Below are 13,826 nucleotides of genomic sequence, written 5' to 3'. Positions count from 1 at the left end.
GTAAATAATTATAATCTTCCATTACGTTTTTAACGATTGTCTAACCGAATTGTCAATTTGTATATAACAAATACAAATACACACACAATAAGGTTCTATTTGACGTTTCAGAGGCGTCTTTTTCCAAAGTTAAAATTTATTTCACGCCATCCGCAGAGTGATCTTGAATGCATGAGGCTGCTTGTATCGGTCCATTAGCATATGATCGAACGGCGAGATACGGCGTTTTTCGAAATATCGTTCAAATCGAAGAGCAACAATATTTTTCGACTGCTAGACGCGTCGTAAACATCGATCTCGTTCAAGATATCTCTCTCTTTTTCTCTCTATTTCTATATTTATCTCTCTTTCTCTCTCTTTGCGCCTCATGGCGTTACACGGATATCAATTTTCCGAAGACAGCTCGACATGTTAGACAAATACCAGGCTTAAGGTACCATCCGCGAAAACAATATCGACAGCGCACATCCGGAAGAGACCGGACAAGATTCATGGGTCACCGGAAAAGCGGTCGGGAAAAGAAAGCGCGAGAGAAAAGAGCCGCGATAAAACGCGCGTGTATTTTACGTCCAGATAGAGAGCATCTTCCCGAAGATACGATCCTTTGACGCGAGCAGCGAATTTCGAAAACTGTCCGTCGAATCCTCTCGTTTCGCCGTCCTTCGATTACGGACGTCCGAAATCTCTGAAAAAGGATCGGAACTTGATCCTTTACGGTCTGTCCACAAATTGGATCAGCAAGGATTGCCGACGATGCGCGATGGACGAAAAGTTAGTTTCGAAAAGTTAATTCCAATCCTAATTAAAAACTCTGAATATCTTACGATTAATGGTGCAAAAATGAAATTGTTAACTTTGTGTTTGATAAAGGTATCGCATATAATCTCATAAATTTTACGTGCAAAATTGCTGTGAAAAGCCTGCAAAAATGATCAAAGATTAATCCATCACAGGTTGTCTGTGTGCAGACTAGATTAGTAATTTTCTTGAGATCTTTTCAAGACCGAAGATTTGTAAAAAGCAAATATTTAAGTAAATTGCAATTTTTTTTTAATTTTATATATATATCTGAGAAAAATCTATCCTATGTGAAAAATAAATTTGTACTGTGAAAAAATGCTGTGCAAATCCTACAGAAGAGATCAAAGATTAATCCATCACAGGCTGTCTGTGTGCGGATTATATTAGTAATTTTCTTATAGGATCTTTTTAGGATCATCGGAGGACTTGCGAAAACAAATTTGAATTTTACATTTAATATATATATTATATATAATATAAAATATTAAATTAATATTAATATATTGATATATATATAATATATTAATATTTAATATTAATATATATACTATATATATTTATATTTAATATAATTATATTTAAATAAGTCGCACTTTTTTAAGAAAGATTTAATTTTGCAGATACAATGAGGTAGTAAATTATCCACGAAGCATCTGATGAGAGGCGATTTTTAACACGGCGGGCGACATGTTGTTCCTGTCGAGCCGCAGCGGCCGGAAAGGGCCCATCGCTTGCCTGGTGGGTCTTCTCCTCGTCTTCGCGCTCTATCAGCTGGGCATTATTTGCGGCTCCACCAGGTACACGCCCGCGGCCGTGATGGTCGGCAAGGAGGTGAGTGTTTCAGATAAATTATATAATTCAGCTAGATTATATCCACCGTACACAGACACAGAAATCCCGCGTCTCTTTCTTCATAATTCGACGAAATGAAAAAAGTACATTTTTTCCTATTAAATAAAATTAAATTTTATAATAATTAAAAATATGTAATTAAATATATGCCGCATGCTTTCGGAAATTATCCTTTCTGTCTCTGTTAAAATGAGAAATTTTAATTATCCACTTTGCAAAAGAGAGAGAGAGAGAACTCTATTCTCGCTTCCTCTCGGCGCGATAATAACAATAATAATTAATCGGAATGATAATAACGATAATATAATATGCGCGCGATATATTATCACGGCTCGAGTCTCATGGCGGTGCCTGTATATTATTAATCGGCAATTAATGGCTGTCAAAATATTAATTGCGCCAAGCTTGTTAAGAGCTTTGTTTCGTGCAAATATCGAATTTTAATCCATCGAACGAGTTTACTGATTATGAACGATACGTGGCTCGACAATGAAGTTCAGTAGACAAAACTTATTTAAATTTGAATATATATACGCTTTGTCAAAATAAACGCTATCTGGTTATAAAAAGTAATATTCTTCTACACGTCTGTATATTTATTCTGGCGATTGAAAAATATTAGTCGCGAGAGACGTCGGACAACATTTTTTTCAACTCAATAAACTTTTTTATCATTTTTCCAAGAATGTTTTAACGTGATATTGATTCTATTATTCTAAAATATCATTCAAAAATTCTCGACGGTGCTTTGACGTGTCACACATTAAATGAAAGATTACTAAACACACGCGAGTTATATTACGTAAAATGAAACTTGTATGAAAATGTGTAGCGTAGAGATATAGTAGAGCATAAAGATGAAAGATTAATCATATATCTTGCCGCGGGTTTCGGTATGTAATTGGGAAGAAGAGGAAGTATGACTACGCGAATTTAACTGTCGGGCGACGTATTTAATAACGAACGGACGTGGCAGCTGCTAAAACTTCATCTTGGCCTTAATCAACGCCAAACTGCCGGACGTGGACGAAGGAATATCCGGCGTTCTTAAAGAATAGTTCGATCAAGTTGCCTCTGCGACTAAGTCGATACACCGACGAGTCTTAACTTTTGAGCCAACTACTCCGCGTCTTCTCGATCCACTTCCGTCGTAGACTCGGAGAGATGCTTTTATTAATTTTCTTGTAGACTTATACTTTAATTGCGTTAAGGTAGTTACGGCAAAATACCGGAACGAACGACGAGTAAGAGTTTATATACCACTTAATTATGAACGTAACTCGGCAAAAAGAAAAATATTACATTTTATATCTTTATTTCTATATCTTATATAAAAATATTTTGTTTTATATTTACTTTGGCTCATATTCCACCTTTCTGTTGAATAAATAAATAAGTGAATAAATATACATATACATATATACATATATATATATATATATATATATATATTGTAGTAGAATAAGAGCCGACATAAATAAATGTAAAATTTTTGTATATAAAATATGAATAAACATATAATATCTTTCTTTTTGTTTTATTATGTTTTTAATTACAAACGCGATCGAAAATGAAAGATTTTCCGTAAATTAATTTTACATGAATAAATGAAACAGAATAAAACCTTCTTGTAATCCTTTGTTAAATTTTTCAAACAACATTTGTGCTTAAACAGAATTTTAATGATCTACATAATTGCATAATGATACCTATATAATTGCAAAAGTGTTTGTTGGTGTTGTTGTAAATTGCCCACAATTAACAATTTAACGTAATTTTCGATAAAACACGAATTTTCGATAAACTTGTTGAGTTTTCTCCAAACAAATAACAATACGAATATGTATCGTATATTTTTACATACATATTTTACTAATTTTTTTGTACACTATACAGGGTGTTAAAAAATTAGACTGACAAACTTTGAAGGGAGAAAGAAGACTTCAATTTTTTTGTTAATAATAATTTTCTCTACAACTCTTTAGTTTTAATACTACATGATATGAGATATGAGTTTGTGGCTTTTCAGTTTGTCACCTTTGTATTAAAATTAATGGAGAAATTTTGGAGCATTTACTGTAAAAGAGTAAATTACACTTTATGTATTTGTTCCGCGTTTTTGTTCAAGAATAAAATACAATTCAATTGTTCCACATGTGGATTTTACATTTGTTTATGTTCAAGTCACAAACTCTTATTTTATTATCATGTACAGTATAAAATTAAAAACGTAGAGAAAAATAGTATTAACAAATAATGTTTATTCTGATGTCTTCTAAATTTGTCGGTCCAATTTTTTAACACCCTGTATATTTTAATATTATATTTTTATTTTTATCGAACAGAAATACGTGATCGGACCGTTTGATCGCAAGACGTACACGTACGATCGTTACATGCCGCTCATTTTCATCGGCGGTGTACCACGATCAGGTACGACCTTGATGCGTGCCATGTTGGACGCGCACCCTGACGTGAGGTGAGTGTTTGCAATTATTATTTGGGCAGATATTATTTTAGGACAATATTAAACAGAAATAGACCATTTATAAAAAAATTTTGCTGACTTTATTCTAGATGCGGACAAGAGACCAGAGTCATACCGCGGATTCTCCAGATGAAGATGCATTGGTCCAAATCCGAGAAGGAGAACGTACGGCTTACCGAGGCGGGAATCTCGAAAGAAGTAAGTGACTGTGTATGTCTCTGTGTTCTAAAAATACGAGAAATAATGACGGCAAGTTATAAGCAAAACAGAAAAGAGAAAGAGAGAGAAAGAGTATATTTCAATACTGGGACAGATTTGAATAATGTATCGTTCTGACGAAAAAAACTCTCGGAAAAAAAAGTTTCCAACGTTTCTCGAGTATTTATCGAGAGCGCGATACTACTTCTCTAGTACTCTTGAAAAACGCGGAACGGGAAACCGGAAACTTTTCACCGTAAGTATTGCCGGGATACTTACGTTTTATTTAAATGTCCCAATGTTTAAACGTTCTCTTCCTCTCTTTCCGCCTACCCGCCAAAACTAAGTAAAAGTGTAAGATTTATGTACATAGTTCAAATAATTATATTTTACCATGGCGTGAAATTGTAAACTTTGCTCTCTACGGAATCTTAAGCCGCGAGGCGTGTTAGTCTAATCTAAAAACTAACATAAGGCCGACTTATTTTAGAGCCAACTAACTTCTCAAAATTCGTTTGCCTCTGAAATAAACAATATCGATATTCTAGTACCTATATTTTATATTTAAAAAATGTTATATTTACAAAATTATATATTTTATATGCGTAAAACAGAGAAGAAAGGATAGGATACGCAGAGCTATCTCTACTATTATTATAGTAGTTCAAGATATCAAGACTTGTTTTTCTTCAGGTGATAGACAGCGCGATAGCGGCGTTTTGCTTGGAGATAATAGCGCGACACGCCGAGCCTGCACCGAGATTGTGCAACAAGGACCCACTTACCCTAAAGATGGGCTCGTATATCCTCGAACTCTTCCCGAACGCCAAATTTATATTCATGGTACGCGACGGGCGCGCCACGGTGCATTCTATCATATCCAGGAAGGTGAGAAAACCCTGTATCACATATTTTACACGTTACATTTTTCCAGATATATATATTTAGTTGCCGCGAAAATGTTGTCATTTCTCTATTTCGAATTCTGTTGTTTTGTATTTCCATTTCTGTCGCAAACGTAGTTATTGATTATTTTTTAAGAATTAAAGAATTTCTTTCAGTCAACGCAGTTTTTCCAATCTTCGACGTTACGTTTCTGGCGATGTATAGAGCAATCCATTACGACGATTCCACAAGTAGCATCTATTCTCCTTTCGCAGGTCACCATAACCGGGTTCGATTTATCGTCCTACCGGCAGTCTCTCATCAGGTGGAATCACGCAATTTCCGTAATGTATGGCCAGTGCAAGGAGCTGGGGCCGGAAAGATGCTTGATGGTCCCTTACGAACAGCTGGTGCTACATCCACGTCAATGGATGAAGAAGATATTAAATTATTTGGATGTACCGTGGAACGAGTCCGTCATGCATCACGAAGAATTTATCAACAAACCCGGGGGAGTGCCTCTGAGCAAGTAAGAAAAATAGAGAAAGAAAAAACAAGAGCGAGAGACAACTTACTAATAATATTTACAATGTATCCTAGAATTAATGGGCGCACATGCATATGTATGTTAAAGTAAAGTAATGTCATACGATGATAAAGTTATACTAATATTAATTAATGTTAAAATAATATAATGATGCAACCACAAAATAACATTTCGCGTTAGTAACGTGAAAATAATACGATAATGTATCTTCATGGTATAGTGCTTCGCATTATTAACGCCAAAATTATAACGAATTAGTCGTTCGTTATTATTAACGTTGAAGTAATATCATAATGAGCTATAAAATGATGTTTCATTAGTGTTAAAATAATATAGCAGTATTAAAAGCGATAAAATGAGCGTTTTAATAGTTACATTACATAACATTAACATCATGTTCAACAGAGTCGAGAGGTCGTCAGATCAAATCATAAAGCCCGTGAATCTGGCGGCGCTGACCAAATGGGTCGGTAACATTCCCGAGGACGTGGTGAGAGAGATGGCCGACATTGCGCCGATGCTCTCCGTGCTCGGCTATGATCCTTACGCGAATCCGCCTGTCTACGGCGCACCGGATAGTTTAGTTAGCGACAACACCAGACGGTACGTGACTATTCGTTATACTATACGGTTGTTACACAGTTATTGTGTACAGAATTGCTCTCACGAACAGTATTTAAATCATGTGCAGTGAACCGGAACCAAATCGAAATGGGTCACAATTGATTTGACATACTACTATATAATACTAAGTATATTGTATAGTTATAGTTCTAAATTAATTGGAATTTTAAACAAAGAATTGTAATTATTAAAAAAAGTGTAATTGGGCCATATTGTCTCATATTGTAGGAGATTTACAGTTTTCGCCGATTATTTATTTAATTACTAAATGATTTTAAAATAATTTTTTAAACACTAAGATTCTTTTTGTAAGAACAACAGGAATCTCTGACGATATATTATAAAGCTTTGTAAATATATATATATATAATTTTATATATAAAGATTGTTTTTAATATTTGATTTATTTATTTAATTTCTTTTCTTGTAGGGTATTGGCTGGCGAAAAACTCTGGGAGGAGAAGGCGCGAGCATACCATCTATCTCACAGACCGACAGAGACGAGCAACGAGGAAGCTGCTTCCAGCACGGCTCCGATCGCGTGACCCCGCGTGATTCTTTTAGATGCGCGCGACACGTAACCAACTACTATCCTAAGTCTAACCCGACTTAGGATTTCCGCGCGTGCGGACTTCTCTCCTCCTTGTAGTTTCAAAGTAAACTCGATAGTCGCGTATAACGCGACTTGTCGTCCCGTCGAGGATTAATCGCCCTCGTCGTGTTTTCTTAATCTCCCTCGTTGTCACGTCGACGACATGCATTGACAACGAATTCATCGACATCACTCATCGCGATGATTTATTTATTCGCATTATTAGACTCGCGTGTTTCGTGAAATCAGGAGATTTGTAATACTAGATCGTGACTAGAAAATATAAAGTGTCTTTTCTGAAATGACTAGCCGCAGTACTGCGGGAAATATTTCGAAAATTTATTAAGTGTCAATGCAGAGTATGCTACATTGTCTGTTAGTAAAAGCTTGCGTAAAAATAGATAATTTCTAACAGTTCTTTTAAATCTTAATAAATTCAGATGAGATATGACTTTCTTTCGTCTTAAGATGGATATATTAGCAGATTTTATCGCACAATTTATTTCTGGACCATGCATATAATTAATGCCAATATTATCTTAAACATGAGATATAATAATAATATATGTTGAATAGTAGAGCGCTACTATTGTATCAATTTGAAGGAAGATGCAAGAATGAAGCATAATTTGTAAGGTTCATTTTAGATATGATTTATGTTAGATATGTTGTATTTATATATCTAGACTGGACCTCGCAAATTATTATCTTACCGCATTTTTATACTAATTTTTTATTTTTACTTAATAATGCATACTATAATGAATAATGAATATATTTATTATGAAATAAATATATTTATTAGTAACCAATTACACTTGAAGAGATCTAACAAAACCTTTTCATTTGATTAAATTGAATGACAAGTTTCTTTTGGTCACTAGCATCGTCTAGCATTACAAGTATTGTATAGCGCATTACAAATCCCGAATTGACAAAATATTATCACTCTGATCTATCATCATAGTCATAGTTGATTATTATGAATCACAAGATTAACAAGCTTGATATTTGTCGCGTTTAGCGATTAAACTTTGATTATGTATTGTAAAGAATAAGATCCTTCATCATTTCGACGAGTTTTTGATGCTGTCACAAAAAAACACGAAAATGATCTTATGCCAATTCGCGTTATAGAGATGAATATATGGATCATTTTCGCATGTATGTGAAAAACCAAACACAGCGTGATGAGTTTCAATCTTTTTTTTATTAAATGACCGACCAACAAGGGCCAGTAATTTTAAAGAGAAGCGTTGATAAGATATTTAACGACAAGAGATCAATTTTAAATGCGCAAAGAAATAGAAGATAAAAACTTGTCCTGTTTTGTCCCTTACGAACAAAGTCTTATTGGAGGTTGATTAGTTTAGGAGGATAATAACCCAGCGCAAAGTTTTTTATTCAATGTTAAACGCGATACATGGATCGAAATTACGCAAAAACGAGTTAATTTATGTCGCTAGCTTAGCAATGTGTATGTATAGCTTGTTTTTTTCTTTTTTAATTTTTTGTATAAATTATAATTTTTGCGTAACATTCGTCCAATTATATATATTAATCATATATTAATAACGTATGCGTCTACAAAGTCGAAATTTGCACATTAGGGTTTTTATTCTCCGCATCTCCATCGTATCATTTAAACGCCACTTTGTTGTAACAAATTCGCGAAATTGAATCGAATTTTTCATGTTCGCCATATTTTTTAAGTAATATAGTTTATTTTTTTTCAGCCAAACCATCTTTGGTTGGTATATCTATTAAAATATTGCGAATATATTTCTGATATATACACCTATATATATTATCAGAAATCAATATCTGGTCGGTAATACAAAACTTTATCACATAAAAAAAATCGAAATTTCATTAGTTTTAAAATAATTTTTAATAATCGAGAAGTATTTTAATTATAAATATTTTAACTTTAAGCAATTTTCCTTTTAAAAATTTAGATTAATTGTCTTTAATCTTTTTGTTTAAAATTAAAATTTGCTGGAAAATGTGATGCAGTTTTTATGAACCAACCTGACATTAATATAAATGTAAATAAAATATCTGCGAAGTCTTTCTCGACCGTGATTTGGCTGCGACACATTTTATTGTTCATGGATTTTTATAACAGTTATATTATAATTTTAGAGAGAAAAAAAATAATGCGCTATTAGAATGGAATCTGTGGCAGATAAGCAAAGGCATGTCAAAATCTTGACTATTTGTCGATCTGTGCAATTAAATTATTTTAATATTACACAACTCTGTTACATCCAGTCCACGTTCCTCGTTTCACTTCCAACCAGTGGATAGAAAGACTGCAGCTTTATTTCGAAATCGCGCGCAATTTATATTATTTGTTCGAGTCATAAAACTGGTAAAATATTTTGGATTCTTCATTATATTATAATTAATTATTATGAAAAATTTTAATTTAATTTTAAAAAGGTTGCTTTTATTGATCCCCTTGTACGTGAAAAGTGGATATCTTAGAATATTTCAATTAGTGTCATCGATCAACAATTCTGAAATAGATATTTGATGCTTGAAAATAGTTTAACGATGTACGTAAAACTTTTTTTAAAACCATGCAACACTACTGACATTACACATAGTAATTTATGAATATATATTATATCAATATCAATGTATATAATTGTATATATTAACGTATTTTTTCTTTTTTTTAATTTTAAATGTGCCATATTTCGGACCAAAAAATTTATATAAATTATTTAATTTTTTATAGTAATAAGTTATATATTACATATATATATTACATTATTCAGATTTGATGAGTTGCATTTAAATAAATGAGAGACAATTTTTAATATATATACATTGTATATTTAATAATATATATATATATATACCACCATTTAATATACATACATATGTATATATACATTGAGCAATGAAAACGCGCAAGAACGATATAAAAATATATTTTTGTCCAATTATATTGTGCTTACAGATTTCTATCATAAATCTTCGTTTTTCTTGGGAATCTCCATAAATTGTATTACACAACTCTTACAACGATGTCTTTCGATATTTCGCCTGCACCCACACTCTGTACATTCTCAATTGTTTACCCCTATTAACTTGCAGTCTTCTGTCGACAAAGTTTTGTTCTTCGATGAAGCCATTACTGGTAAATAACTTTCTAATTTCCTCTGGAACAAACAATATTTTTATGTAATGAATATTTTAATGAATAATTTGCAGAGAAAATATAAACTTTAAATATCAATAGTTAAATAAATAAGAATCACACACAACATATAATTTGAAAATAGTAATGTATAAGAACGTTTCGACATACAAGAATAAATAAATTTTGATATTAACTCTAGTAGATATATTAAAATTTCAAGGATATATTACCATGTAGGAAAAAATACACTTTGGTGCCATCTCCACGTACATAGAAGTTCTTGTCGAGATAATTATTTTTCTTAAATCTCAGTTGCGCTAAATCATATCTGCCGTAATCACGAAACAAAACTATTCCACCTGGCTTTAGATATTTGTGTATTTGCTGCACAACATGTTGCATTCTGCAAAACACAATACAAGAAATATATTAACATATGTATCTTTTTTTTAAATAATATAAAATATACAAAGTAACAACTATTATAAGGATAACAAAATATTATTTATACTTGTATAACAAGAAAAATATAAGAAAAAAAACATTAAATATATATTTAAAAAAATAAAATAAAATATATATAAGAAAAATTTAAGAATTTAAAAAAGATATAACAGTTACATGTGTATAAAGTTAACACAAGATAAAAAAATTTAATATAAATGTAATAAGTGCAATAAATAAAATGAGTTAATAATACATAACAAAACAACATACTTATCAGGATGGATGGCAGATAAAACAAATATAAGAATAACAATGTCTAGACTTTCAGGCTCAAAAGGAGTTGCCCACGTTTCTTGAGTTACGTCCAGGACAAATGCTTTACATCTAAAATCACAGACGAATGTAAATTGTGCAAATATACACAATTATATATGTGTGATTGGATAAATGGAAATAAATTTACACAAATGAGGACACTACCTATTTACATCGTAAGCAGGAGTTTGTTGTAATATATCAATTGCTTTGGCGGAAAAATCACAACAATACACAAATAACTTTGGATCTGTGTTGTACATGAGTATGGGAAATACAGTGTTTCCTACGCCACAGCCTATTTCGAATATTTTACAACTATCTTTACACGGCAAATTGAGGATTTTGATATGCTTATCTCCGTGACTTTTATCTTCATCGGTAAGTGCAGCTCTCATAGGCCTTTCTGTGTTTTGTTTCACAGTATTGGGTGCTAATTCGGGAAATTCAATCAGTAACCAATGTCTGTCTTTAAAAAATCTAAAATAAATATATTAATTAGAAATTTATTCTTAAAATAACAAGTATAACAATTCAATTCAATGAATATATTATCTAATAATCTAATTAATCTAATAAAGGAAAAAGAAATTTTCCTAGAATTTATATAGATAAAAATATACCTATTGTTGTGTATTCCATAAAATTTGTCCCAATATTTGTCCGCTTCAGTTTCATATTTCAGGAATTCTTCATGCGATAATGTAACAATGGAATGTTCATCCACTTTCTGTTGTGCCAACTTTTCCTGTCCCTCGTCCCACGTAACATTATCCCTTTTAAAATATCAAATACTTAATAATTACAGAACATTTAATAATAGGCTCCCTGAATGAACAAAATGACTCGAAATTTTACATTGTTCTTATTTAATAATAAATAAAAAAGAAATAAGATAAAATAACAAAATAAAATTAAAAATATATGAATGCAAATGTATCGATTATCACGCATTAGCACTGCTCATTCTATCTGTATTCTTTATATTCACAATAAAATAGTTTTATATTATTAAAAATAGTTTATTATGCATAAAATATAATACTGTATTAATAATCGATCAACGTACTCAATTCAAAGGCTTTAATTTTTAGATTAAAACACGCTTGTCATGTGTAATTCAAATCCAATTTAAAGATATATTTATATATAATAAAAGAGAAAAAAGTCTGTGCGTATAATATATGCGTATAATAATTAATATATATGATAATGTTTGATTCTTTCTTCATTTTCTAATTCCGTAGGTTAGACCGGATATGTGACGTTTGACGAAACGTCATCTCGGAGCAGCGTCACGTGTGGTCGCTTGCATACACATGGAGCCATAATAAGACATACCACGCATTGTGCTGGAAGACGTTCCCGTCGAGGGGTAAGTTTCGCGTTCCGAATTGTGGCCTCCCCGTTTCACGATCGTCGTCGTTGTTCAACAACGTCGTCCCCTCGGCCATGTTTCAAACCGCGTCGGCGAAATGGCGCGAAATTGTTGTCCACGTTCTCGCTGATCGTCGCGTCGCGATTTCGACACGTCGAGGACACGTCATCTGATGAAAAAGGGATCAGCGCAAATAAACGTGAGATGTATTTTCCTTCTTAAGATTCAGCGCAAATAAACGTGAGATGGGTGTATTTTCCTTCTTAAAATCCAAATCATTGAAATAATTACATGATATACAATTGTGTGATTGTGGTTACTTCCATACTTTTTTCTCTTCTCACAAGAGAAACGACTGTTTAATTTAGCCAAATATACGTATAAGCAAAATAATATAGATTGATAAAAGAAAGGTGATATGCGAAATAATTGCAAAATAAAATGATAAGAGAAGGAAATTATTATATTTATTTTATTTTAGAAATATTTTCACAAATGTCTATACTAGAGACATCTGTGAGCATTTTCCATGATTAAAAGTTACTAGATTTATATCGATATCGGAGAGCCCTGATCGATATACATATATATCGAACAGTACGTACCCTACATTTATATCGATATATCGACTTACATCAATTGCTATGTTCTCGCAGGTTTACACGAGCAACGAGTCTACCAGCCATTTTGTAAAGCATAGGCTTGTCCGGCTTGTTCCAGCTACATTTTCACATAATTTTAGCGTTTAATTTTTAAAGTGGTAAGTTGCTAATTTATTGGAGACTCTGAGAGGAGAGTCTTTTACTAATTATATCAATTATTAATGATGTTTTTCCAGTTATATGTGGAATTTCGAATAAATGTAATTCGCTTGGATTCATTCGATCAATTTTTTATAATATTGTATATTTCAAGCGATTCCGCGTATTGTATTTTATATTTCAATTATTATACTGACTGTATTATATTTTTATACTGACGATCAAATCTACGCCAAAATAGCCAAGTACAATAAGAATAAGCATATATAAAAAACACCTCTGTATATATAAGATCGACTTCGACATGGAAGTGCAAGAGGTTAAAGTAAACGCGCATTCGAAGCTTCGATTAAAAAAAAAAAAAAAAATTTTAGGAAAGTTAAAAAGATGCACAGGTAAACAAAAGAAACAGATTCATCTAAGATCGAGTTTCAGTTTCTTTTCATCTTAAAATACTATATCGAATATAAGGAAAAAATACTCTTTATTACTTTATTTATTGCTTCAACGCGAAAGAGACGAATATGTCGTTTTGTTCTCTAAATACTTTCTTACAAGAATAAGCGAGAGTAGAAAAGAAATATCGTGAAGAGTTCGAACGAGAGTGGAGATTACGCGCGACCCCCCTTAAATTTCCATCCACCTTCGTCTACCCCGCAGCGAGAGATTGAGCGGTATTTATATTTCTATTTTTTTTTTTTTTTTTTCAGCGAGAGAAATATGTATATCACACTTGCGCCGCGAAACTACGCGCGTTCGATCGCGCGCGCGGGACCGCAGGATC

At 32.3% G+C, this 13,826-nt stretch overlaps 2 protein-coding genes across 4 annotated transcripts in view; one reads left to right on the top strand and one right to left on the bottom strand.

The window, feature by feature from the left end:
• Tpst (tyrosylprotein sulfotransferase) overlaps positions 1–9,001 on the top strand; it is an 86,363-nt gene extending 77,362 nt beyond the window's left edge. For both annotated transcript variants that reach the window (XM_083047253.1, XM_083047252.1), the window contains 7 exons: positions 1,422–1,632; positions 3,999–4,132; positions 4,231–4,339; positions 5,033–5,227; positions 5,500–5,753; positions 6,177–6,374; positions 6,826–9,001. In XM_083047253.1, the coding sequence (XP_082903379.1) occupies positions 1,489–1,632; positions 3,999–4,132; positions 4,231–4,339; positions 5,033–5,227; positions 5,500–5,753; positions 6,177–6,374; positions 6,826–6,940 (1,149 nt within the window). In that variant the 5' untranslated portion in view covers positions 1,422–1,488 and the 3' untranslated portion in view covers positions 6,941–9,001. The remainder of the gene's footprint in view (positions 1–1,421; positions 1,633–3,998; positions 4,133–4,230; positions 4,340–5,032; positions 5,228–5,499; positions 5,754–6,176; positions 6,375–6,825) is intronic.
• A 387-nt stretch (positions 9,002–9,388) lies between these two features.
• Mettl2 (methyltransferase-like protein) lies at positions 9,389–12,651 on the bottom strand. Of its 2 annotated transcripts, XR_014426145.1 has the most exons (7): positions 12,245–12,651; positions 11,527–11,679; positions 11,069–11,383; positions 10,859–10,972; positions 10,372–10,544; positions 9,957–10,160; positions 9,389–9,509 (listed from the first exon to the last, which is right to left on the bottom strand). XR_014426145.1 is itself a non-coding variant. In XM_083047254.1 (6 exons), exons 1-6 carry the CDS (start codon positions 12,355–12,357, stop codon positions 10,018–10,020), a joined length of 1,011 nt encoding a protein of 336 aa, XP_082903380.1. In that variant the 5' UTR covers positions 12,358–12,651; the 3' UTR covers positions 9,914–10,017. The 2 variants fall into 2 exon arrangements, 1 of the variants encoding a protein (XP_082903380.1); XM_083047254.1 differs by lacking the exon at positions 9,389–9,509 and having other exon boundaries at positions 9,914–10,160.
• Positions 12,652–13,826: the final 1,175 nt, after the last annotated feature.

This window comes from Prenolepis imparis, unplaced genomic scaffold (genome assembly GCF_030444845.1).
Source record: "Prenolepis imparis isolate NDT839.2.m4 unplaced genomic scaffold, iyPreImpa1.0 SCAF_9, whole genome shotgun sequence".
NCBI lineage: Eukaryota > Metazoa > Arthropoda > Insecta > Hymenoptera > Formicidae > Prenolepis > Prenolepis imparis.
Note: the sequence above shows the minus strand (reverse complement) of the source record. Positions and strands in the feature narration are given on the sequence as shown.